The sequence below is a fragment of the Syzygium oleosum genome, unplaced genomic scaffold, assembly GCF_021117445.2.
Source record: "Syzygium oleosum isolate NSW1041296 unplaced genomic scaffold, Sole_v2.1 Sole_v2.34, whole genome shotgun sequence".
NCBI classification, from domain to species: Eukaryota; Viridiplantae; Streptophyta; class Magnoliopsida; order Myrtales; family Myrtaceae; genus Syzygium; species Syzygium oleosum.
The window spans coordinates 1,885,618-1,909,519 of NW_026607518.1; the positions used below are offsets into that span (position 1 = coordinate 1,885,618).

The 23,902-nt window shown below is 40.0% G+C and overlaps 1 protein-coding gene across 1 annotated transcript; it reads left to right on the forward strand.

The window, feature by feature from the left end:
• The first annotated feature begins 6,839 nt into the window (after positions 1-6,839).
• On the forward strand, positions 6,840-8,467 carry LOC115665275 (allene oxide synthase 3-like). The gene has a single exon (XM_030587145.2). It carries the CDS (start codon positions 6,928-6,930, stop codon positions 8,365-8,367), a length of 1,440 nt encoding a protein of 479 aa, XP_030443005.1. The 5' UTR covers positions 6,840-6,927; the 3' UTR covers positions 8,368-8,467.
• Positions 8,468-23,902: the final 15,435 nt, after the last annotated feature.

The window sequence follows — 23,902 nt, forward strand, 5'->3', positions numbered from 1 at the left end:
TTTGCTAACATACTGCCAAGATATATGATTCATATCTAACTCTTTTTTGCAACTTTTCAGCTGGCTCCACACCCTTGACTTTTAGCAACTGTTCGACTTCATCCAACTCATCGTGAGCAAGTGCAGATATTTCCTTTGTTTCTACAGAAATTGGCAGAGTGTGATCTCTTGTTTCCAAGATATTTCTACATGGTTTCCCCAAGTGTGAATAGAGCCAAGAGCTAAAATAGACATGATACCATGCTAATAATTGTTTGCAAACAGTTTTAGTGGAAAGCTCAAACGAGGATTTATGTAGTGCTCGCTTGTGTTCTTACAGGTGCTGTACTGTTGAAATATCCTCATGGAAGATTTTTAAATTTCTATTCATTTAACTGTGCACGTGTTGAGCACCGGCCTTTCTATCATCGGAGAAAATTATTCATGCACAGGCAACGGATTGATTTTCTTTTGATATCTAGGGCATGAACGCAAAAGCCTGGCCATCTAGAGGTTTTCAAAACACCATGCGAAAATCCTGCCGTACAAGTCAAGTTCAGGGTTTTGGGTCTGTGCAGTGATCCCGACCCAGAGCAATTTGCATGCAACTTATGTAATTTGAACAAGTGTACTCCAATTCCCGAATGAGAAATTCACTTACTTCTCTTGCCAACTGCGTCATTTTTGGGGTTTAAACTAATCTTTGACTTGTGGGCAAGTTAAAGAAGACCTTCAGAAATCTGGGTGCAATAGAGGAGAAAACAAGTGGCCGCATGGTGATAGGGAAGCCCAATGGTTGGAAGCTTCTTGCATCTCTATCGCTTGTTGATTTTTAGCGAAGGGGGGATGGATGAGATGGGTTTTGAGCCACGTGAACAAGATCAGTTTAACGGTCCTGATGATGGTAATTATGCATAGCTTGGCCCATGACCACGCGGACTTTTCCCTTTCGTTTGTCCTTGCACCGTCTTGGGGACCAAAAAGGAGGAGAAAATCCTCCACAACTGAAGAACATTCAACGAGACGATCATGCGTCTTATTCGTCATATTTAACATGCCAGCGAGGAATCATTCGGACAGGCGGTCTGCAACGTAAGAGCTGAAAAAAAAAAAAGGGGAAGAAGATTTTTTCTGGTCTGAAACGTAAGATCTAAGAGAAAGAAAAAATAAAGGTTTCTTTTGAAGTTGTAAACGAAGGTTAAAGACAAGTTTTGGGCGGGTGTTTAAAATTTTCCTAAAAAGCTGCTCCCCATTAATAATCCCATCCAGCAGGTGGTCAGAAATTTTGCTTTTCTTTAATTTTAATTCAACTTACACAAGTTAAACGGTGAATGGATCCAACTAGATAAATGAGTCACGTACGTGACGCTTTCATCCCACTAAATATTTTCTCCTTTTCGTTGAAAGCTTAAACAAGGATGTGGTGATGACTTGTGTTCTCACACGTGTGTACTGTTGAAATATCCTCATGGAAGATTACTAAATTTCTATTCGATTAAATGTGTACGTGTTAAGCACTGGCCTTTCTATCATCCGAGAAAATTATTCATGCACCAGTGACGAATTGATTTTCTTTTTTTATTGATTTCTTGGGACGAGCACAAAAGCCTGGCCATCTAGAGGTTTTCGAAACACCATGCGAAACCCTGCCGTACGAGTCAAGTACAGAGTTTTGGGTTTGTGCAGTGATTTCAACCTAGAGCAGTTTGCATGCAGCTTGTGTAATTTGAACAAGTGTACTCCGATTCCTGAATGAGAAATTCACACAACAATCTTACCAAGTGCGCCATTTTTGTATAGTCTCTACCTTATGATCGTAGGTTTTTTTTGGCAAAACCTAGAACGCCCGGTGGGCAAGTAAAAGAAGACCTTCAGAAATCCGTGTGCAATAAAGGAGAAAACAAGTGGCCGCATGGTGATAAAGCAGCCCAATAGTTGGAAGCTTCCTGCGTCTCTATCGCTTGTTGATTTTCAGCCAAGGGTGGATGGATGAGAAGGGTTTTGAGCCACGTGAACAAGATCAGTTTAACGGTCCTGATGATGTTAATTATGCATAGCTTGGCCCATGATTACGCGGACTTTTCCCTTTCGTTTGTCCTTGCGCCATCTTGGGGACCAAAAAGGAGGAGAAAATCCTCCACAATTAATTTAATTAGCCAAAAGAATGAGAACGGACGATTAACATCGACAATGTCTCCCATTTCATTTTAAGAGGTCAATGCTTACAGTTGAAATATACAATTTGAAGCATAATTATTACTCGTTTTAAGTGAGCCTAACTGAATATGAGTTGGAATGAGGTGAGAATGATGCTATCCCTTACATCCAACCATACTCATTCGATTCGGTCTAGATAAGAATCGTCAAATAAAAAACAACAACACCATTGCCATGTTCATCTAAGCGACAAAAAATAACCCGACAAAGAGAAACTATATTCCAAATCAAACAGAGCATAGACGATTGCGTGCTCATCATTTTGTAGATGACATTATACTCAAGTTAGCATTAGAGAAAGAAGCATAAGTGTGCCATAAGTACTTTTCAGTCAGTCACCATAAAGAATGAACACCTCAAACTGAACTAAATAAGGATTTGAAGGCCGAAGGTCATTTTGGATATGAACCTGTCTCTTTTTTAACATATTGTTAAAAGTTTTGCATCCAAGAACCGTACAAGAGGCTAGCAAAAAAAAAAAAAAGAATTAAATTGGCACAATTATAATTAGTTTAAGACTTTTTTTGTAATTTTTTCTAGTTTCTTGTGTGCACGTGAACCCGTGAGATTGCATCGAGTACGAATCAAATATGATAGACCTCATGGGTCTGGAATCAGAAGGCATATATACATTCTCATGGTATGAGTAACTACACAAGAGTATTGCCCCCAATGAGATATCCACAGCCAGTACCGTAGAATATCCTAATATTCTATTCTGTGGTCGTATCTTGTGTGCTTGTCCACACACCGATTCACTGACTCTCTCCCACCTGTTTCCTGAAAAAACCCTAAATACCTCAAAGCCACGCCACATTCAAACCATGTCTTCCCGTCCTCTCTATAAAAACCCCCTATCATTTCTCTCCTCGTTCCACAGCAATTCCGCATATAAACTCCCACCAAAAAAAGAAACAAATTTGTCCCACAAAGAAGAAGGGTCAAGAGTATGTCTGCATTAGTAGAGATATGGGAGTCTGAGCTTGCCAAGCTCGGAGAAAAGGTTGCCATCAAGAAGTTACTCCGGTCCAAATCGAAGTCCGGCCAAGAACGCGAAGAATCAGCCGAAGCCGAACCGAAGAAGTTGTCGCTGGCCAAGAAGGAAGAGAGGAGGAGAGAGGTTCCAGCCGAGAGCACGATTTCGGAGGCCACTGTGTGCTTGCTCATGGACCGGTTCGTGCCATGGTGATGACCTGGAGAAGGAAGAGACGAAGAAGAGAGTGCAACAAGAACGAAGATGTATTATAAGGTCGTCACTTTGTATATTCCCTAGTATGGGGTATCTTTTCTTGAATAGGGAGGTATATGAAGTATGTGTGATTGGCCTTCTTTGGTAATTGTAGTGAAGGTTCCTTTCGCATCTACTTGACTTTCAACGAAGGTTTTGGTCTTCTCGACCAAGTGCTGTGGAGATGCCTATCTCTATGCTCTGTGAGAGAGGTCTCTTGCTATAATTATCTCGTAAATGGGTCGTGTCGACGACCGATGAGCGCCTGCTCAACATGGGCTGAATCGTTGTTTAGAGAACTTGTAACACTTATTAAGCATACTTAATTAAAAATAATTCAATATTTTTGGGACAATCATACACAAAATCCTAAAATCCTAACTATATATAAGCAAGCAAAACTTTTGTTCTCCTCAGCCTCAAAGGGAACTCAATTTAGAATTTTAGCGTTTTATAGTGGGAAATTTATGCTAACAATGTTAGTAATTAACGATTGTGTAATACCAAGCTTTGGAGTTAAACAGAAGTTAGAGTGAAATGTGTTCACTGTGAAAGCATGACAGCCAAATTTTTGCCTAATAGGACTATGTGTTTTCTGACTTGGACCATGGCCCTTTAGGTAGAATTAGGATTCTCTATTTGGAAATTCAGTGCACATGGAAAATCCTGTCGAGCTATTTTTACATTGTAAACTGTCAAGTTCTCATTTTCAGTTTTTGGTGACATTTGTTCATGCATCAAATGCGATCGGACAGAGAAGATTACTAGGCCGTGCTTATCTCTGATCGAAGAACCTTTCATGTACAAAAAACCCATTTGGAATCCAAGTTCGAGTTTCTCAAGGTATCTTTTTTAGGTGACCTTTTACCAATTTATATGCCTTGGGAGCTTGGATTTCACCTCTTCTTAGTTGGGTGTTCCTTTGGACTGCCACATCTCCACATTGGGCCTCGGCCCTTTTTGGCGATTTTCTGTCTTTGGCCGGCGAGGGTCGCTTCTTCTTTATCATAGTAGCTCACGGGCCTGCCTAGGACCGATCCAAGCCATAAGGGCCCGAAGACAACTTTGGCAGGCTTTGACAAGGGCATTCAATGAGAAGCTCCGGATCAACCCGATTAGCCATATCCAAGTCCGGCCCGACGCCCAATAGTTTTGGTACATAAAAGCTTTATGATTGGCGAGCTTGGTAAATAAATTTAGGCCCGACCTTAAGATTTGACCTAGGTGCGGGCTCGAACATGCCCACTGATCACCTCTCGACTTCGTGACCTTAGCCAGCCTCCTGTGTCATGACTTTAAGACCCATCAGTTTAGGCTTTCTTAATCATTTTAGGCGAGATAGCTACTATCGCTCAGAACTAAAAGCAACGTCGGTCGATAAAGCACCCGCCACTTTCCTAATTGCCCCTTGACAATGCTAAAGGGACGCAGAAATTGGGGCAATATTTATCTATTGCATGTTGACACTTAAAAATTTGCCCAAAGGTCGTTATACTTGTTTCCCTCCCAGAAATTCTTTGCTTATTAAATATCATATGCTTGCATCTTAGATTGTTTAAACATTAAGTAAAGTTTTTAACAAATTGCGATTAGATTTATTGAGATTTATAGTTGGCATTAATAAAGAAAAGAAAACGGAGAATGAACATTATCATGTCATGATAAAGAATTTGACCATTTACGAACCTCCGAATGACACGTAGTCTAAACTTATTTCGGAAGTTTCGATGGATTCCTCTCGTTCCTGTTTAGTCCCCTCAAAGCGGGGTCACAGCGGGGTGGCTGTAATCGAGAAGCAAACTTCTATCTATTCGCGATTGAGTATTAAGAGGTTATCCTATTTCCCACTCTTTCTGCCTTTGCACATGCTCGCTGTGAACTCTCTACGTGCTAAATTGAAACCTAAACACGCAAACTACGATTATAGTAATCTTCTCTGCGAAGGCTCCATGATGTGGATGATGTATCCTTAAATCAACCCGAAAAAAGCATGGTCAACAACACCAAATTCCGATCAAAAAAAAAAAAAAACAACACCAAATTGAGAGAGACAAATACATCGACGTGACGTGTCAAAAAATAGATAATATTTTTTCATTAATTGAGAAAGAAGTTTAACCTAGAGCTCATTTGAAATTTTCTTCCAACATATATAAACAAAAATAAAATATAAAGGGGGGCATCGAGAGCTGCCCTTTGGCAAGCTATCATCCTTATCCAAGATTGGGACCGGTCAATCGTAGCAATGTTGGAAACAATGTTTGTCTCTTTCGACTCATCTTGCGGTCAAATCTCTTGTCGGACATTTGATTTCATTGCGCACGAAACCTTTGTCAGGTGTACTTGCTAAAGCATTCAACGTTTTCGGGTAAAATCAATCATATTTTTAGAGAGTGGTGTAACTAATGTTCTTATCCCACACCCGGCCCCCCCCCCCCCCCCAAAAAAATGCGACCGATAGTCTATCCACCTAATAATCGTTCGATTGACTCTCTATGCCTCGCTGGTTATACGCGAGATGCCGGATATATTGATAATTGTTACAAATTAATCATGTGGACATGCTTACCACCAATTCGTTCGCAATTATTGATCACGGATCAAATAATAAAGAATCGGTGGTGGGATTATTGCTTGAGGTTTAAAAAAGTGCGTGGTTGACCTATCTATCTACTGAAGAACATTCAACGAGACAATCATGCGTCTTATTCGTCATATTTAACATGCCAGCGAGGAATCATTCGGACAGGCGGCATTCGGGAACAGTTTTCTTGGTTTCGACCCATCAAAATCAAGAAAAGTCGGTAAGAATTATAATAGGAATAATGATACAAATAATCCATGAATTTTGACCCAATATGTAATATGGTCCTTGAACTTTTAATTCGTTCAAAGTAATCCTAGAGGACTACATTGAACATTTTCATATAGTTCAGGGACTACATTGAATATGTACCAAAAGTCTAGGGATTACTTTGAACGAATCAAAAGATACTACATTGAACATTTTTAATAATTGAGAGACTAAATTGAACATGTACCAAAATTTAAGGAGCCACTTTGAACGAATTAAAAGTTCAGAAATTACATTACACATTAGGTTAAAGTTTATGGATCACATTGAATAAATTAAAAGTTGAGGGATGACATTACACATTGAGTCGAAATTCAGGGATCAATTTTGTCATTTTGCTAAGATAATAACACCGAGGGTCAGGTCTAAGCTTGGCTTCAAGAATGTAATCGCCGCGCTGAGTGTGGAATGAAAAAGCAAACGTGTCAAACATGTTGCGTCTTAATCACGTGATGGCTCGGAAATTGGCGTTGACAATCTCCATGGACACATTCAAAAGCTCTATATTTATAACCGGCGGTTTCATGTGATGATGCATTGCAAAAAATTTGATAACTGCGCTGATTTTGTCAATTTCAGTTGTTCTCTCCCTTATTGTTCTTTGAAACCCGACACTTGAACAAATTCCCTCTTCATTTTTAAGCCAACGATGTCTCCGCCTTCTTCATCAAATCTTCCTCTAGTAGCAATCCCCGGAGGTTATGGCTTGCCCTTCTTCGGTGTCATAAAAGACCGGCTTGACTACTTCTACCACGAGGGGACGGACGAGTTCTTCCGGACCAGGATGGAGAAGTACCAGTCGACGGTCTTCCGGTCCAACATGGTTCCGGGCCCTTTCATGGCCCGGAACCCTAAGGTCGTCGTGCTCCTCGATGCCGTCAGCTTCCCGGTCCTCTTTGACACGTCCAAGGTCGAAAAGAAGGACGTGTTCGTCGCGACCTACATGCCCTCGACTGACTACACGGGCGGATACCGCGTGTGCGCCTACCTCGACCCCTCTGAGCCCAAACACGCCATTTTGAAAGGCTTATTTCTGTCGACCCTTGCGAAGCGTCATGATAAGTTCATTCCACTCTATAGGAGTTCCCTATCACAGCTCTTCATTGACCTAGAAGATGAGTTCTCCAGCAAAGGCAAAGCATACTTCAACGACTATTGCAACAAAATGTCCTTCAACTTCTTGGCCAACCTATTCTGCGACCAAAATCCGTCTAGCACGATCCTCACGACCGACAAAGCAACGAAATTCTTTGACTCGTGGTTGTTTTTCCAACTTGCACCGTTGATTACCCTAGGGTTACCAAAGATACTAAACTTTTTGGAAGACATAGTCCTACACACATTCCCATTGCCTTCGTTGTTGCTCAAATGCGATTACAAGAAATTCTACAAGGTGTTCAATGAGTACGCAAAATCGATATTGGACGAAGCTGAGAGTTTGGGAATCAAAAGAGACGAAGCTTGCCACAACCTTGTGTTCCTGGTGTGCTTCAATTCTTATGGGGGCATGAAAACCACGTTGCCAGCTTTGATCAAGTGGGTCGGACTCGCCGGAGAAGAATTGCACCGACAGCTTGCGGAGGAAATCAGGACTGTTGTTAGATCGGAAGGCGGGGTCACAATCGCCGCATTGGAGAAGATGAGCTTGACCAAGTCCGTCGTCTGGGAAGCGCTAAGAATCGAGCCTCCGGTTGCGTTCCAGTATGGCCATGCCAAGGAGGATATGGTGATCCACAACCACGATGCGGCCTTCGAGATCAAGAAGGGCGAGATGATATTTGGATATCAGCCGTTTGCAACCAAGGATCCAAGGGTGTTCGAAAGGCCAGAGGAGTTCGTGGGCGACAGGTTCGTCGGGGAAGAAGGCGAGCAGCTGTTGAAGTACGTGTACTGGTCGAACGGGCGCGAGATCGATGACCCGACCGTGGGGAACAAGCAGTGCCCTGCCAAGAACTTGGTGGTGCTCTTGAGCAGGGTCATGCTCGTGGAGTTCTTCCTCCGTTACGACACATTCACGGTCGAGGCCGGGACTTTGCCGCTTGGGTCGACGGCAACGTTCACGTCAATGTCGAAGGCCACGAGTAGCTGATTCTCAATCATAGTTTTCGTGAAATTATCTACTAGGACCAGGTCGTGATTTAATTGGTTCGGTTGGTTTTCTTGGGGAATAAATTCTTGTGATTGTTTCATTGATTGGTTTGTCCTCTTTACTTAATAAAATGTTTTGGCTGAACATGTCAATAGTTGTATTATTAGGTGGCAAAGGCAAAGCATACTTCAACGTATATGGTTCATATCCAACTCTTTACATACACAACTCTGTACATCTCTCTCTTTGTTCTCTCGTGGACTTTCTCTGACTAAAGATATTTTTGCTAACATACTACCAAGATATACGGCTCATATCCAACTCCTTTTGCAACTTTTCAGCTGGCTCCACACCCTTGACTTTTAGCAACTTTTCAGCTTCATCGATCTCTTCACGAGCAAGTGCAGATATTTCCTTTGTTTCTAGAGGAATTGGCGATCTCTCGTTTCCAAGATATTTGTACATGGCTTCCCCAAGTGTGAATAGAGCCAAGAGCTAAAATAGACGTGATACCATGCTAATAATTGTTTGCAAACATTCAAAAGAGAAAATATTCAGTGGCATGAAAGTACCACGTCATATGTTGATGTGGCGCGCATTTATCTAATTGAATTCATTCATCATTTGACACGTGTCAATTGAATTAAAATTAAATAAAAGTAAAATTTGTGACCACCTCCAAGATGGGATCATTAATAGGGAGTAGCTTTTTAGGAAAATTTTAAGCACCTGCCCAAAACCTGTCTTCAACCTTCGTTCACAACTTCAAAAGAAACCTTCATTTTTTCTTTCTCTCAGATCTTACGTTTCAGACCAGAAAAAACCTTCTTCCCCCTTTTTTTTTTTTCATCTCTTACGTTGCAGACCGCCGCTCAACCCCATGCTTAGATGACCTCCATTTTCGCTTTGAAGGTCGCCGCTTCTATGACCTCCATTTTCGCTTTGAAGACCGCCGCTCGACCACCACGCTTCAAAGACCGTCGCTCGACCACCACGCTTCGAAGACCTCCATTTTCACTTAGAAGACCGCTGCCTCGAAGATCTCCATTTTTGCTTTGAAGCCCGATACTCAACCACCACACTTCGAAGACCTCCATTTTCACTTAGAAGACCGCTGCCTCGAAGATCTCCATTTTTGCTTCGAAGCCCGATGCTCAACCACCACGATTCGAAGACCTCCTTTTTTGCTTTGAAGACCGCCGCGCTTCGAAGACCTCCTAACTTTGAGATTGCAGAATGTCGAGCGGGGTGAGCTCGATATTGAGCTCCAATGTGCCTCTCACTCAGTAGCTTGGAATTAGTTTGATTGGATTATAGTGATGCGCATGTAATACAGTCTCACATTTGTTTGGTACCTAGAATTTTTTTGTTCAGTGCTAGAAAATTTTGTTTGAATATTCATTTGTGATTGAGCTTAGAACCCATCAATTGAGTTGGTTTTCCAAATAACACGCGTTGAATATAATAACAATTATGAAAAAGTCGGTGTCCAAACACCAACGACTTCGTTGTTCCATGAAATTCCCCTGGATCGTAATTTCTCTCTTTCCTTTATGAACTTTGCGTAATGAGCTTTTGAGAGTTTTCCTTCTGTAATTTATCTGACTGCATTTCACGGAAGAGAGCCAGCTGGATCTCCCAATATGGTAATGGATAAGAAAACATGTTGATTCTCTCTTCCTTTCCTTTTGCCTAATCTTGCACAGAGCATACTGAGAAATTCCAACATCTAGTATGGATTAGTGGCGTTTGAGAAGAGCAGGTATATTGCAAGAGGGTCGGTGATAAATGAACAGCATCAGGTTGATTGGTCGTTGAAAACAAAGAGTTGCATAGTGAGCAACAAGCTACTAGAGTCCTAGGCTAGAGGTCACGAATCTTTGGCAATATATAAACTGAACATGAGCATGGTTTTCCATCTGCTGAAGTTGCAGATGTAATTGTTACTCTTCAAGCTTCCAACTATGCACGCTTTGAATTGTCACGCCCCGAACCCCATCGAGCCCGTGACTTCCCTCTATCTCGATCGAATCAGTGCGACGTCCCAGGAACACGTCGTCGACCCAAAGTTCCCATCAGAGTTGATTCGCGGCGGAAACAATTATAAAATCCCAGACAATAAAATTGGAGACTACCAGGAATAGCTAGATCGCCGAACCGCCAACATATATATATATATATATATATATATATATATATATATATATATATATATATATATGCACACACACACATTACACTTCCAAAGATTTACAATATCCATTATTATTTACAAGCACACCGAACCAGTAACTATTAACTTCCAAAATACAAAAATGATCAGCATCCTAGATCAGCATTATCCAAAAATGGGGCACTCTCAAACTATTACCTCTTTCCCAGAACTAGTCCCTATGCTCTCTCGGAGGTGTCCACTCTGACTCACTGTCCTCGGCATCACCACCTGAATCCTCCTCAGCTGTCTGTTCACCCGATGGCTCCGAGTCGGCCTCAATATGTTCATGGCTCAGGCGGAGGCTCTGAAATGGTTTGGTTGATACAACCATGAGATACTTCTCAATAAGTTGCAACCTAAACCCTACCTAGGCTACCACGTTATTCCAAACACTTATAGACACGCAACCAATCAATTCACCCATCATCATCCACAAAATTAAACATACCTGGACTCACGGCACACGCAACCTACACATTAGTCCACACTCACAAACAATCAATTCTCACACACATGCCACAACACACGACTGTCCGCATATCAATGTACACATCGATCATGCCACGTTTCCAACCCACTCATCGTACCCACATTTCCTCAACCATTTTCCCGGCCCGCGTAAACACGCCTCGGCCCACTCGATCGCGCCCCGAGCATCACACGCCTCGGTCCGATCCCACTTTCACACTTTCCTCAGCCCGCGCCAAATGCGACAGGCCTACGTGATCGCGACCCGAGTTTTAGAATGTCTCGGCCTGATCCCAATCTCACTCGAGCTGATCGTGCCTCGAGTCGATCTCATTTTCCATATTCTCATTCCTCAGCCAGCACCAAATGCGACTGACCTACATGATCGCGACCCGAGCTTATAATGCCTCGGTCCGATCCCGTTCTCACAATTTCACACATTCGTATGAATTTTTGTGCACACAATTGCACCCAACATCATAGTCACACCACAAACACGCAATCACGCACAAATCTGCATTTTTCCACGCCCAAACGTTTTCAAATCAATTTCAGTCCTTCACGGGACTTTCACAAAATTTCGAGACGGACCTAACGGTACCAGCCTCGCACCAAACAGCAACCCACAGCACATCACACGGCACATCACAGCCAGCAAACAGTCTTTTCCGCACCCAAAATCACAATATCACACTTCCGGTTCTTCACAACACTTGCATAGAATTCCGAGCCGGACCTAACAGTACAAACCGCGTCCCAAACAGTACCACACAGCATACTGAACAAGCAATCACAGCATTGATCGGCCTCTAAAATTTCCGTCAAAACTCCCCGAATTCATTCCTAGGCCCCGCAAATCAACTTCGCCCGTAAAACCATAACAAACCGTGTCTAACTCGGCCCGAAACAACCCAATATACTAGATAAAGTTTAGGCCGCGACTTACCGAGCTCTAAACTATCACGGTTAGAGCGAAAGCGGCGGCAAAACCCGAGATCTAACTGCAGCTTGCGGTGGTGACAGTGTACGGCAAGCGGCAGCGGCGGTGGCTTGGGTGGTTGGCGGCGGCTCACGGCTTGGGCCGGTGAGGCTCACGGCCAAAAGAGACCGAAAGAGAGAGAGTCACGGAGGAGGGGGGTGAGGCGGTGAGGCGGCGGTGCGGCGGCGATCCGGCGGGAGAGAGAGAGAGAGTGATCGGAGGGGAGGGGAGGGGAGGTGGAGGAGGGGACCGAATGGGAGGAGAGAGAGGAGAGAGAGAGGTTAAGACTTTGGTCAAAACTTCATGCCCAAGTTTGACCCAAGTGAGAAATGACCAAAATACCCTTCTCTCAAAATTTTGATCCGATGGTCTAGATTCGATCGAATCTTGAAATCAACGGTCCGAATTGAATCTTGCTTTAAAAATATCCAAGGGCATTTGTGTCTCTTCCAAATTTGAGGGCAAAATGACCAAAATGCCATTTGCCCATAAAACTAACCCTTTAGAAATCCTTAGGGGTAAAATGGTCACTTTCTCATTTTCTTGCCCAAATTGAATTTTTCTGAAAGATTCGGGCACATCCAAAAATTGCATGTTACAACCGCAACGTCGTCCTAACATTCTGTCGTGACTTCCTAATTTTCCGATGCCCAATTTGGTCTAAATTTAATAATTGAATTCTATATAATGTAATTTGTGCATATCTCTGACTAACGGGCGGCTTTCAGCGAAATTCGCATAATCGACCCGTGACTGATACTAAATCGAGTCACGTGCAATTTATTCAGACCGTAACGACTTCGGTTGTCAATAAAATCACGAAGATCGATCACTAGTTCCGATGAGTACGATCGTTCGGAATAGGTTTTGGATCATTCGTCAATTCATTTCGGGGTCAAACGGAATCACCCGTGATCCACGTGTATGATAATAACGAATCGGCCCATCACTATCCTAAGATCGGCCTACACTGGCTCAAAATGTCACCTCGACGATTTTATGGTCGAAAGTCAATTCGCGATCAAATTCCTCTAGTCGTACGAATTTAAATCCCTCATTAGCCTTTCCCAATAGGTTAGTATCCCAGGAATGATCAGTTTCGGTCGAAACTGCCTACAAGCACATTAATAAAATCAGCTATTTTATAAATTTCAAATGGCCAAAATTTCGGAATGTCACATGAATCAAGTTAATTGAAGGCAAAAATCGCGAAACTGACTTTCACATATCCTGCATCCAAGTTTAGATTTTTCCAGTGTTTGAATCTCCCGTACTTATCTCGCAACTTCCACTGTCGTTATACTGAAATGTTACCAAAAACAAAAAATCTTCAATTCAATAAGTTAAGGGAATGTTTCAAATGCCTTCAATTTAATATCGTCTTGAGAACAGCCATTCAATTGTCTTGAGAACCATTGTCTTCTTGGCCGTAGCAAATTTGCTCTCGGCCATGAGTTTAAATAAAAAAAAACATATAAACAAATAAGCAGAACAAACTCAGCTTGGACTGGGAACAAAACTCAGTTCTTCCAAGTGAAAATGGAGGAGAGGAATGGAGAAATAAGGAGCTAAGTTAGGGTTCAACGAGCTGTGATGGAAGCCATTTTTCTCTTTAGGCTACCCTGTATCCAAAAGTTCTAAGCAGCGTTGGCCTTCAAAGCGAAAATGGAGGTCTTCGAAGCATGGTGATTGAGCATCGGGCTTCGAAGAAAAAAAGGAGATCTTCGAGGTAGCGGTCATCTACGTGAAAATGGAGGTCTTCGAAGCGTGGTGGTCGAGCGACGGTCTTTGAAGCATGGTGGTTGAGCGGCGGTCTTCAAAGCGAAAATGGAGGTCATAGAAATGGCGACCTTCAAAGTGAAAATGGGGGTCATCTATGCGCGGGGTTAAGCGGCGGTCTGCAACGCAAGAGCTGAAAAATAAAAAGTAAAAGGAAGAAGGTTTTTTCTGGCCCGAAACATAAGATCTGAGAGAAAAAAAAAATGAAGGTTTCTTCTGAAGTTGTGAACGAAGGTTAAAGACAGGTTTTGGGCGGGTGTTTAAAATTTTCCTAAAAAGCTACTCCCCATTAATGATCCCATCCAGCAGGTGGTCAGAAATTTTGCTTTTATTTAATTTTAATTCAATTGACACATGTCAAATAGTGAATGAATCCAATTAGATAAATGTGTGCCACATTTCATATCACTGAATATTTTCTCATTCTCGTGGAAAGTTTAAATGAGGATGTGGTGATCGCTTGTGTTCTCACACATGTTGTACTAATGAAATATCGTCATGGAAGATTAGTGAATGTCTATTCGATTAATGTGTACGTGTTAAGCACTGGCCTTTCTATCATCCGAGAAAATTATTCATGCACCGGCGACGAATTGATTTTCTTTTTTTTATTTATTTCCAGGGATGAACACAAAAGCCTGGCCATCTAGAGGTTTTCGAAACACCATGCGAACCCTGTCGTACGAGTCAAGTACAGAGTTTTGGGTTTATGCAATGATTTCAACCTAGAGCAGTTTGCATGCACCTTGTGTAATTTGTGTTACGGCTAGTGCTATCATCTAGATGAGGGTGAATAGGTGATTTTACCAAATTGAATGATTTAAACGTGCATAATGAATATAGTTGAGATCAACAACTCATATGATTAATATTAGATAGATGCGTATGACAAACTTGTATATAAGTTGTCATCAGATGATTGTGTCTAATGACTAAGATGACGTTCTGACGAACTTGTTTGATAGATATGTATGCAGTATAATGTCAGCAATAATAAATAAAAGTTTAGGGATAGAGAATACCGCACACAGATTTTTATAGTGGTTCGACTTTATCGAGCCTACGTCCACTCTCCACGCTGGCAGCCTGTTGGCTGTATTTCACTATTGAATCACCAGAAAATTACAAGAGCATTATTTCTCAGATAATAGACTACATTATCACGTACACTCTTTACTCAAGTAATTTTCTTTCTAAAATCACAACATAAAAAACAGTAATCACAAGTGTGTAAGATCGAAGCTCTATTCAGACTTTGGAATTCTCGATTCTGGTTCAATTTTCTTATATGATGTTTGCACTCCTTTTATACTCCTCTACTTCCAATTTATCTGTTGGAAAATCTTCAGAGGACTGATCTCCAAATTAAACCATTGGAGAAACTTCCCTAAAGAAAATGCATAGCCGTTAGAAGAAGAACCATTATCTCCGAGTGATTTGATCATCCATATAATTAAATCAAGGTTTCCATAAGTGTAGTTCTTCGTGTTTAAGGAACAATCTTGTGATTGCCAATTTGAATGTCTTGAAATATCAATTTGATTATCCTACATAAACTTGCCAAAAATAACACACATTGAATCTGACGAGTAATTTTGAGCTTGATGACAAAGTCCTTTCATCGACTAAGTTTGATGATTCAGCATTTACCTGCATCAAATAACTTAAATGTAATTCTGGTCAGTAACAGATAGTTTTGTCAAATCTCAAAACTTATTAGGGATTTTTCTCAACATTCTCCCCATTTTTTTTATGATGACAAAACTATCTATATGTGATGTAAATAGTCTATTCAGATGATATAACTTTCGAAGCATATATAAAGCATTGTTAAGCTCTGAAATCAATATTCATGTTTTGAAGCATATGCTTAGCATATATAAAGCATTGTTAAGCTCATATTCTGCCGCTTCCATACTTGCATTCACATCTTCTGCCGCTATAATACTTGTCCCCCTTTTTGACATCAGAAGAAAGGATAGATAGCATAATCAATAAAAATGCAGTAAAAGTAAGTCGAACAACCATTGTCGAATCATATGTTAATATTCAAAGTTCACACCAAGTCAAACATTTAACAAAAACCAATACGGAAAGTTGAAACAAATAGCTCAGAAATTAAAAGTTGGGAAGATATGTGATTAGTTTGGCTGATTTGCCGGAGGGGCTAAGGGTCCTGATGGTTAAGATGAAGAGATTCCAAAAGGTGCAAATAGAAAAGACACTTGGACAAGACTAAAGCTAGAAAGTTGGGCAAAAGGACACTATAAGTGCCATAAGTTGTGTACGGAGATCACTTTGGTGTCATAACTTTTTTTCGGATCATTTTGGTGCCAAGTCGGAGGAAAAACGATCACTTAAGTGTCATAAGTTTTTTTTGGATCACTTCAGTGCTAAAATTTTTGAAAAACGATAACGTAAGTGCTAAATTTTTTTAAAAACGATCATTTAAGTGCTAAAATTTTTAAAAAACGGTCACTTAAGTGCCAATCTCCGGCGAGCCACGTCAGCTTCAGAAATTAATAAAAAAAATGCCACGTCGGATTTCCGGCGAAAAGTTGTGTACGACACCGGAGTTGGCACTTAAGTGATCGTTTTTCAAAAATTTTAGCACTGAAGTGATCCAAAAAAAACTTATGGCACCAAAGTGAGTGCCGTACACAAGTTATGGCACTTGTAGTGTTCTTTTGCCTAGAAAGTTGATTCAAAAGTTGTTCAATATGTGATGAGAGCTGATGAATATGTCCTTCAAGATTTGCAGTTTGAATTGTTGCAATTTGTACATCAGTTCTTACTTGAGTTTTCGGATTGTTGAATCTTGCTTCCATCAAGTCCTTGGTCTCCTGAATTCCTTCTTTAAGTTCATTGCGGAGTTTTCTGACTTCATTTTGAATTGCAGCTTGTCTCCACCTTAGATCGGTAATCGCTGCATGGTCTGACATGGATGAGGAGATATTGTATCTAGAAGGAGTGCGAGTAGTCTGAATGTCAACAAATGCCGCTTCCTTTCTTTTGCCTCTCTGTTGAGCTTCAGATGGACTGTTTTCACAATCATCTCCTTCAAGAGGAAAATCTACAGAACTTGCTTCTGAAGGAGCTGCCTCTTGTGCATTTGATTATGGTCCTCCTATATGTCAGGCATATTAAAGTCATTGTCCTCAACATCTTGAGCATTTTCTTCCTCAAACTTCTTATGCATTTCAGCTAGATTACTGCTACTTTTCTCATCATTGTGAGCATTTTCTTGCTCAAACTCCTTATGCATTTCAGCTTCATGGTCATGTTCAAACTCCCTCTGTCTCTTAGAGGGTCTTTCCTCAGCTTTTTTCTCTGCAGTAGCCATGTGTTCTTGCTGATTTTCCATGACTATTTTGTTGATGATGTCACTTAGTGATTTCATCGAGTGTTCCTCCTCATCTCGCAGTCTCTGAATTTCAAGCTGAGTGGTAGCATGTTTGTCTGCACGGACTTTATGCTTGGCATCTTGAAAAATTAGCCATTGCATAAACCTTGACTCCTCAAGGCTCCTATCATCAGCTTAAGATTGTTCAGCAGATTGTTCATCGGATATTTCCATCTCATTAGAATCACTGGCCACGGCTTGAGTTCTTTTGGCTGGTCTGTCAGTTCTGGAAACTGTCAGATGCACTTTCCTCTTTCTTACTAAAGGTTCAATTGATTCCTCCTCATCAGACTCGTGAAAAATGTTAACAGAGCCCTTGTTCTGTGCATTCATCATTTCGGCAGGAATAATCTTACCTTTCTTAACCTTCCAATTTTCACCATCAAATCTGTATCTCATCTTAGTCATCATGAGTTCTCCAACAGTCATAGTTTGAAGAGGTTTACCTTTGAGTTTTGCAGGAATGAAGATTTTCAAATATTCAAAGATAGTGGTGATCAAAGCTCTATAAGGGAATTGGCCTTTACTCTTTTTGACAGTTCTATATATTTGAAGAAGAATCATATGGGATAGAGAAATGGGAAAAGTGGTTTGAATTGCCCAAATCAACTTTGCCTCATATCAAGAGACATTAGTTTTGGAAGATCCTTTGGGTCTGAGCAATTGATGATGATTTTGTATAGGACAATGGAATTTAGAGGAAAAAAAGTGTGAGATACATGAGATGTAGAGCCTCTGATGAAAGATGAGTAACCAGACGGAGATCGATATACCAAATCAGAAGTGATAGGAATAAAAGAAAATTCTGTGTGTTTTGCTCCTAGAATGGCAGAGAGATCAAAGGCTGTTAATTTGTAATCTTGTTGATAAACAAAGTACTCAATTTCAGCAGGAGAAGTGAATGACAGGTTTGAATAAAAGTAAGCCATGAGTTTAGAGTAAACTTTGTGAGAGAGAGCACATTCTTTGAAAATCAAGATTTTCAATCAGACTCTGAATCTTGATATTGAAATTTTCAAAGAAGTTGAAGTCTACAACTCTATTATTCATTATTCCTCTGGTTAGGAGAGAGTTATAAGCAACTTGATGAGTTTTGTTTCTAAACAAGCTGTCACTTTTCTTGTCATCAGGAGGAATTCCAGAAATGGGCACAAACTCAGCAAATAGTTTCTCATTGGGGAAAGAACAGCATTGGTGCCAAAAGTTGTGTACGGAGGCCACTTTGATGCCAAAAGTTTCAATCGGATCACTTAAGTGCTAAAAGTTGTGAAAAACGGTCACTTAAGTGTCACTTTGTCGGAAATCCGATGTGGCATTTTTTTTATTAATTTCTCAAGCTGATGTGGCTCGCCGGAGGCTGATGTGGCTCACTGGAGGCTGATGTGGTATTTCTTTTCTTTTTTTTTTCCTTTTCTTTCTTTTCATTTTTTTCCTTTTCTTTCTTTTTTCGTTTCTTTTCGTTTTTTCTTTTCTTTCTTCTTATTTCCGATGGCCGGCCTCGCCGGGCGTCGCCTTCCTCCGGCGAGGCCCGGCGAGGCCGCCATGGCCTCGGCGAGGGCTCGCCTCGCCCGTATCCGGCGAGGTCGGCCTCGCCGAGGGGCCACGGCGGCCTCGCCGAGGCCTCGCCCGGAGGAAGGCGACGCCCACCGAGGCAGCCGTGGCCTCGGCGAGGGCCGACCTCACCGGATCCGGCGAGGCGAGCCTCACCGGGGGCTCGCCCCGCCCAGCGACCTCGACCCTCCCGGGCAAGGCGAGCCCCGGCGAGGCCGGCCCTCGCCGAGGCCACCGGCCTGCGCTCGCCGGGTCTCGCCTGGAGGAAGGCGACGCCCGGCGAGGGCTAGCCATGGCTGGTAGCTAGCCTCCAGCCACCGGCCATGGTAGAAGAAGAAGAAGACAGAAATGAAAAAAGAAAAGAAAGAAAAGAAAAAAGAAAAGAAAGAAAAAAATAAAAAAAAAATATTTAAAAAATTGAATTATACACATGGAAATGCCATGTGTCATTAAAATTTAAATATAAAAGCCACGTATTAAATTTGATCGGAATTTCTCGCCGTTGGCACTTAAGTGATCGTTTTTTCTCCGATTTGACACTTAAATGATCGCCGGCGTAAACTTTTGACACTTAAGTGATCCAAATGAAACTTTTGGCACCAAAGTGGCCTCCGTATACAACTTTTGGCACCAATGCTGTTCTTTCCCCGTTTCTCATTATTATCTTCCTTCCTAGTGTCAGTGTTCTTGCTTTTCTCGAAAGTCTGCAGTTCTTCCTTACCAACGAATTCATCTCTTCCAACATTCGAATGTTCTCCTACTTTCTCTTTTTCTTTTCGAGAAACTCCTTTCTTCACAGTCACAGGGTTTTCCTGAGCATTAGAAGTTTCTTTAAGAACTATCCCTTTTTCAGCAACAGGTGATCTTCCAAGCCTCATACCCTTATCATATTCCTCCACAACTTCACGTTCAGACAGAAAACCTAATGTTTTACACACTGTATTTACAGTACTCTGGTCACTCTGATTTTCTCGAAGTACTGTAATGGTTTTTATTAGTTGTCTTGCCATAACAAAATGATCACGTTCTTAAATAGGGATACGTGGAGATTTATTACCTGCAGACGACTCTTTCTTAGAGCCCGAGTCAAAGATATCGATTTTCTCTGCTTTTCCATCTTTTTCTGCTGTAGTGAACATTCCCGCGATTCGGTTTGATCGTCTAGAACCCTTGATTCCGTTCTTTGATTCAGTGGTCGATTTTAGCGCCATGGAAGAGATTTTTAGGTTTCGGAAGAAAAAGATGAGATCTTTTAGGGTAAAACGTGTGTTTGGAGATCTTTAGGGTTTTAGAGAGAAGAATGTATGTTCGGAAAGAGTGACAGCAAGAGAGATGAAGAAAAGGTTTTAAATCGAGGAGTGCAATATATCGGTTTTTATAAAACCCTTTTTGGAAACTATCAATTGACAGTTATGGGAAATTTCGGAAATTATATTCCGAAAATTTTGGGATTATAATTCTAAAACGGTATCAATTAAGATAACTAATTTCAAACAATCATGATATTCAAAATATATGAGATTTACATACATTTTATAAGATGAGTTGCATGCGAAAATCGGATACTTCAAATATATGCTTGATCAAATAAGTCATTAGATGCAATAAGAGTTTATTCTACATAGCTCAATAAAGTGAGTTAATGATATTTAGTTTATCTCTAATAAGCTCAAAACTTTTCTTTTCTAAAGGTTTTGTAAAAAGGTCAGCTAATTGCTGTTTAGTATCAATGAATTGCACATAGCCATCTTCATTTAAAATATGATCACGAATGACATGATGTTTAATATCGATATGCTTAGCTCTTGAGTTCAAAATAGGATTCTTGGTCAGATTAATGGCGCTAATATTGCCACACTTGATCTCCACAGTTGAGTCTTTGATGTTGAAGTCTCTCAATTGTTGTTTCATCCAAAGGATTTGAGCACAACAACTACCAAGTGAGACGTATTCTACTTCTGCCGTTGAAAGAGTTACAGTTTGTTGCTTCTTTGAATACCATGGAACAAGTATGTGTCCTAACAATTGATACGTTCTTGAAGTGCTCTTCCTGTCTATCTTGCAACTAGCTTAATCAGCATCAGAATATCCAATAAGAGTAAAATTTGATCTCTTTGGATACCACAACCCAAGTGTAGGATTTGTGCTAACATATTTGATAATTCTTTTGACTACAGTAATATGAGATTCTTTTGGTTCTGAATGAAATCTTGCACACAAACAAACACTGTACAGAATATCTAGTCGTGAAGCAGTTAAATATAAAAGAGAACTAATCATACTTCTATATAATTTTTTTATCTATTGATTTTCCTTTTTCATCATTGTCTAGTTTAATGGAATATGACATTGGAGTATCTATCTTTTTGCAATTTACCAAACCAAACTTTTTCGTTATAGAAGAATGGGGCATCTCCTCTTCCATTTTTGACTAATCTTTTCATTACTTTGTATGTAGCTTGCTGGTCCCTGTTTCGGTTGGCCAATGTAATGCCTTTGCTATTTCTTGTAGCCCTTGTTTGAGTCGTTACACCTTTGTACCTGTCGGGACACTTGTTATGTCGCCTCAAGTGTGAGGTTTTTGTGTACGACTATTTTCTATGTATGACTCGCTTTGAAAAGTATATAAAATTCTTACTTTACCAAAAAAAAAAAACTTTTTCGTAATTTCCTTGGCATACTTTTCTTGACAAAGAAATGTGCCATTTTTGGTTTGTTTAATTTGTAATCCAAGGAAGAAAGTTAACTCACCCATCATGCTCATTTCAAATTCACTTTGCATCATTTTAGAGAAATTCTTACACAATTTTTCATCTGTAGAACCAAAAATGATATCGTCTACATAGATTTGAACAATTAAAATATCTTTACCTTTTCTTTTGATCAATAGGGTAGTGTCTACATTACCTTTTGTGAATCCATTTTGTTCCAGAAAGCTGTTTAGTCTTTCATACCAAGCACGTGGTGCTTGTTTGAGACCGTATAATGCTTTCTTGAGAGTATATACTTGATCAGACTTGTAAGGATCTTCAAAACCCGGAGATTGTTCTACATATACTTCCTCTTTGATGTAGCCATTTAAGAATGCGCTTTTGACATCCATATGAAATAGTTTAAAATCACAGAAATAAGCATAAGCTAGTAAAATTCTTATTGCTTCTAACCTGGCCACCGGAGCATAGGTTTCATCGTAATCTATTCCTTCCTCTTGTGAATATCCTTTGGCCACAAGTCTTGCTTTGTTTCTGACGGCTTTTCCTTAATCATCTAGTTTATTTCGAAATACCCATTTTATTCTAATAACTGAATGATTTTTAGGTCTAGAAACAAGTTCCCATACTCGATTGATCTGGAATTGTAAAAGTTCCTCTTGTATAGCTTTAATCCAGCTTTAATCTTTCAATGCATCTTCAATATTCTTTGGTTCAACTTCAGATATGAGAGCTAGCGTATTTATGACTTCTTTTATCTTTGCTCTGATTTTAATTCCTTCATCTAAATTTCCAATAATGAGATCTTTAGGATGACTAGATTTTTGCTTCCAGTTTCTGTTGAATCTTTCATCGTTTTCATCATTGAGATTTGATGATTCTTTATTATCTTGTTGGTTTGATGATTCCTGAGCTTTATCAGATCTTTGATTCTGATCATCTTCACTTGCCGTCAATTCATCAGATGCTATGCCATGTTCTCTAAGACTTAGAGTTTGAGTAGGTCCGAAAATGTCCATATGAAGCAACTGCAAAGCTCGGTTAGTGCTGACATAATTTATTGATAAATGAACTTCTTACCTGCTTACCTTTAAAGCAAGCTGAACATAATTCTGTGCTTTTAAAATTTCGTTCTGGCAATCCTTTGACAAGTTTCTTTGAAGCTATTTTGGAAATTAACTTGACATTGACGTGTTCGAGCTTCCTATGCCACTGATCAGATTTTTCTTTTATGGAAACGAGAGATTGCAAGCCATTAGACTTTGTGTCTAGTAGGTAGATGTTTCCATGTCTTCGACCCGTAAATGATTGCTTGTTGTCTTTACTTATCCCAAAGCATTTGTTTTCTTGGAAAGTAATTCTGTAACCAATATCACATAATTGACTAATGCTAATTACATTGAAATTCAAACCTTTAACAAGTGAGACTTCATTGATGATGAGATTATCGATTCTGACAGTTCCCTTGCCAATTATTTTCCTTTGTTGTTGCCTCCAAATAATACACTTTCTCCTTTAATTCTTTCTAACTTAATGAATTTCAAAGGATCTCCGATCATGTGTCTTGAGCAATCACTGTCAAGGTACCACTTGTTTTTCTATTCTTTGGTACCTGCAAAAGATAAGTAACTCACTTTTCCTTTGGTATCCATATTTTCTTGGGTCAATTTTGGTCAATTTTGGTTAAGATCAGTCATTCTCAAAATATCTCTCTGAATAGGTCTCCAAACCTTAGGATAGTCACTCTTAAAGTGATTTGAATCACCGCAATTTGAACATTTTTTGGGAAGTTTGACCATTGAATTTTACAAACTGCTTTTGAAAATGATTTTTATAAGCAAATTTAGAAGGTCTTTTCTTTAGTCTTTCTTTGACATTCGGAAAAGTATTTTTCAATTCAGTATTTTTCTCAAAACCCAGACCTTATTTATTATAATAAGGAACTTGAATTGACAGAATATGTTGAAGATTTTTCGAACCCATTGAGAATTTCTTGGTTATATTAGAAATTTCATTTTTCAAAAGTTCTTTTTCATTAGAGATGCGATCAAAACTTTCCTTAGAAATATTTTTCATATCAAAAATTTCTTTTTTCAGTAAATCATTTTCCATTTTAAGAGAATCTTTATTCTCCTTGATAAGATTAAACTCTTTTTGCAATGAATCAATCTTATCCTTTTGCAAAATATCTTGCTGTTTTAAAAGATTGTTTTCCTTTTTTAAAGAATCAATTGACTCATCAATATCCTTGTTTTGAGTTGCACCTTTTAGAGAAACAATCTCCTTCTTCAATACAGAAATCTTTTTTAAGGCAGTTTTATTAATAGAGATTAACTCATCAATATAATTTGCAACTACTTCATGAATATTAGAATTACTTACTTCATCTTCTTCATCAGAACGTGATTTTGAGTCTGAATTTGCCATCA

Coding starts and splice junctions, on each gene's coding strand:
- LOC115665275 (XM_030587145.2), top strand. CDS start 6,928: ATGTCTCCGCCTTCTTCATCAAATCTTCCTCTAGTAGCAATCCCCGGA.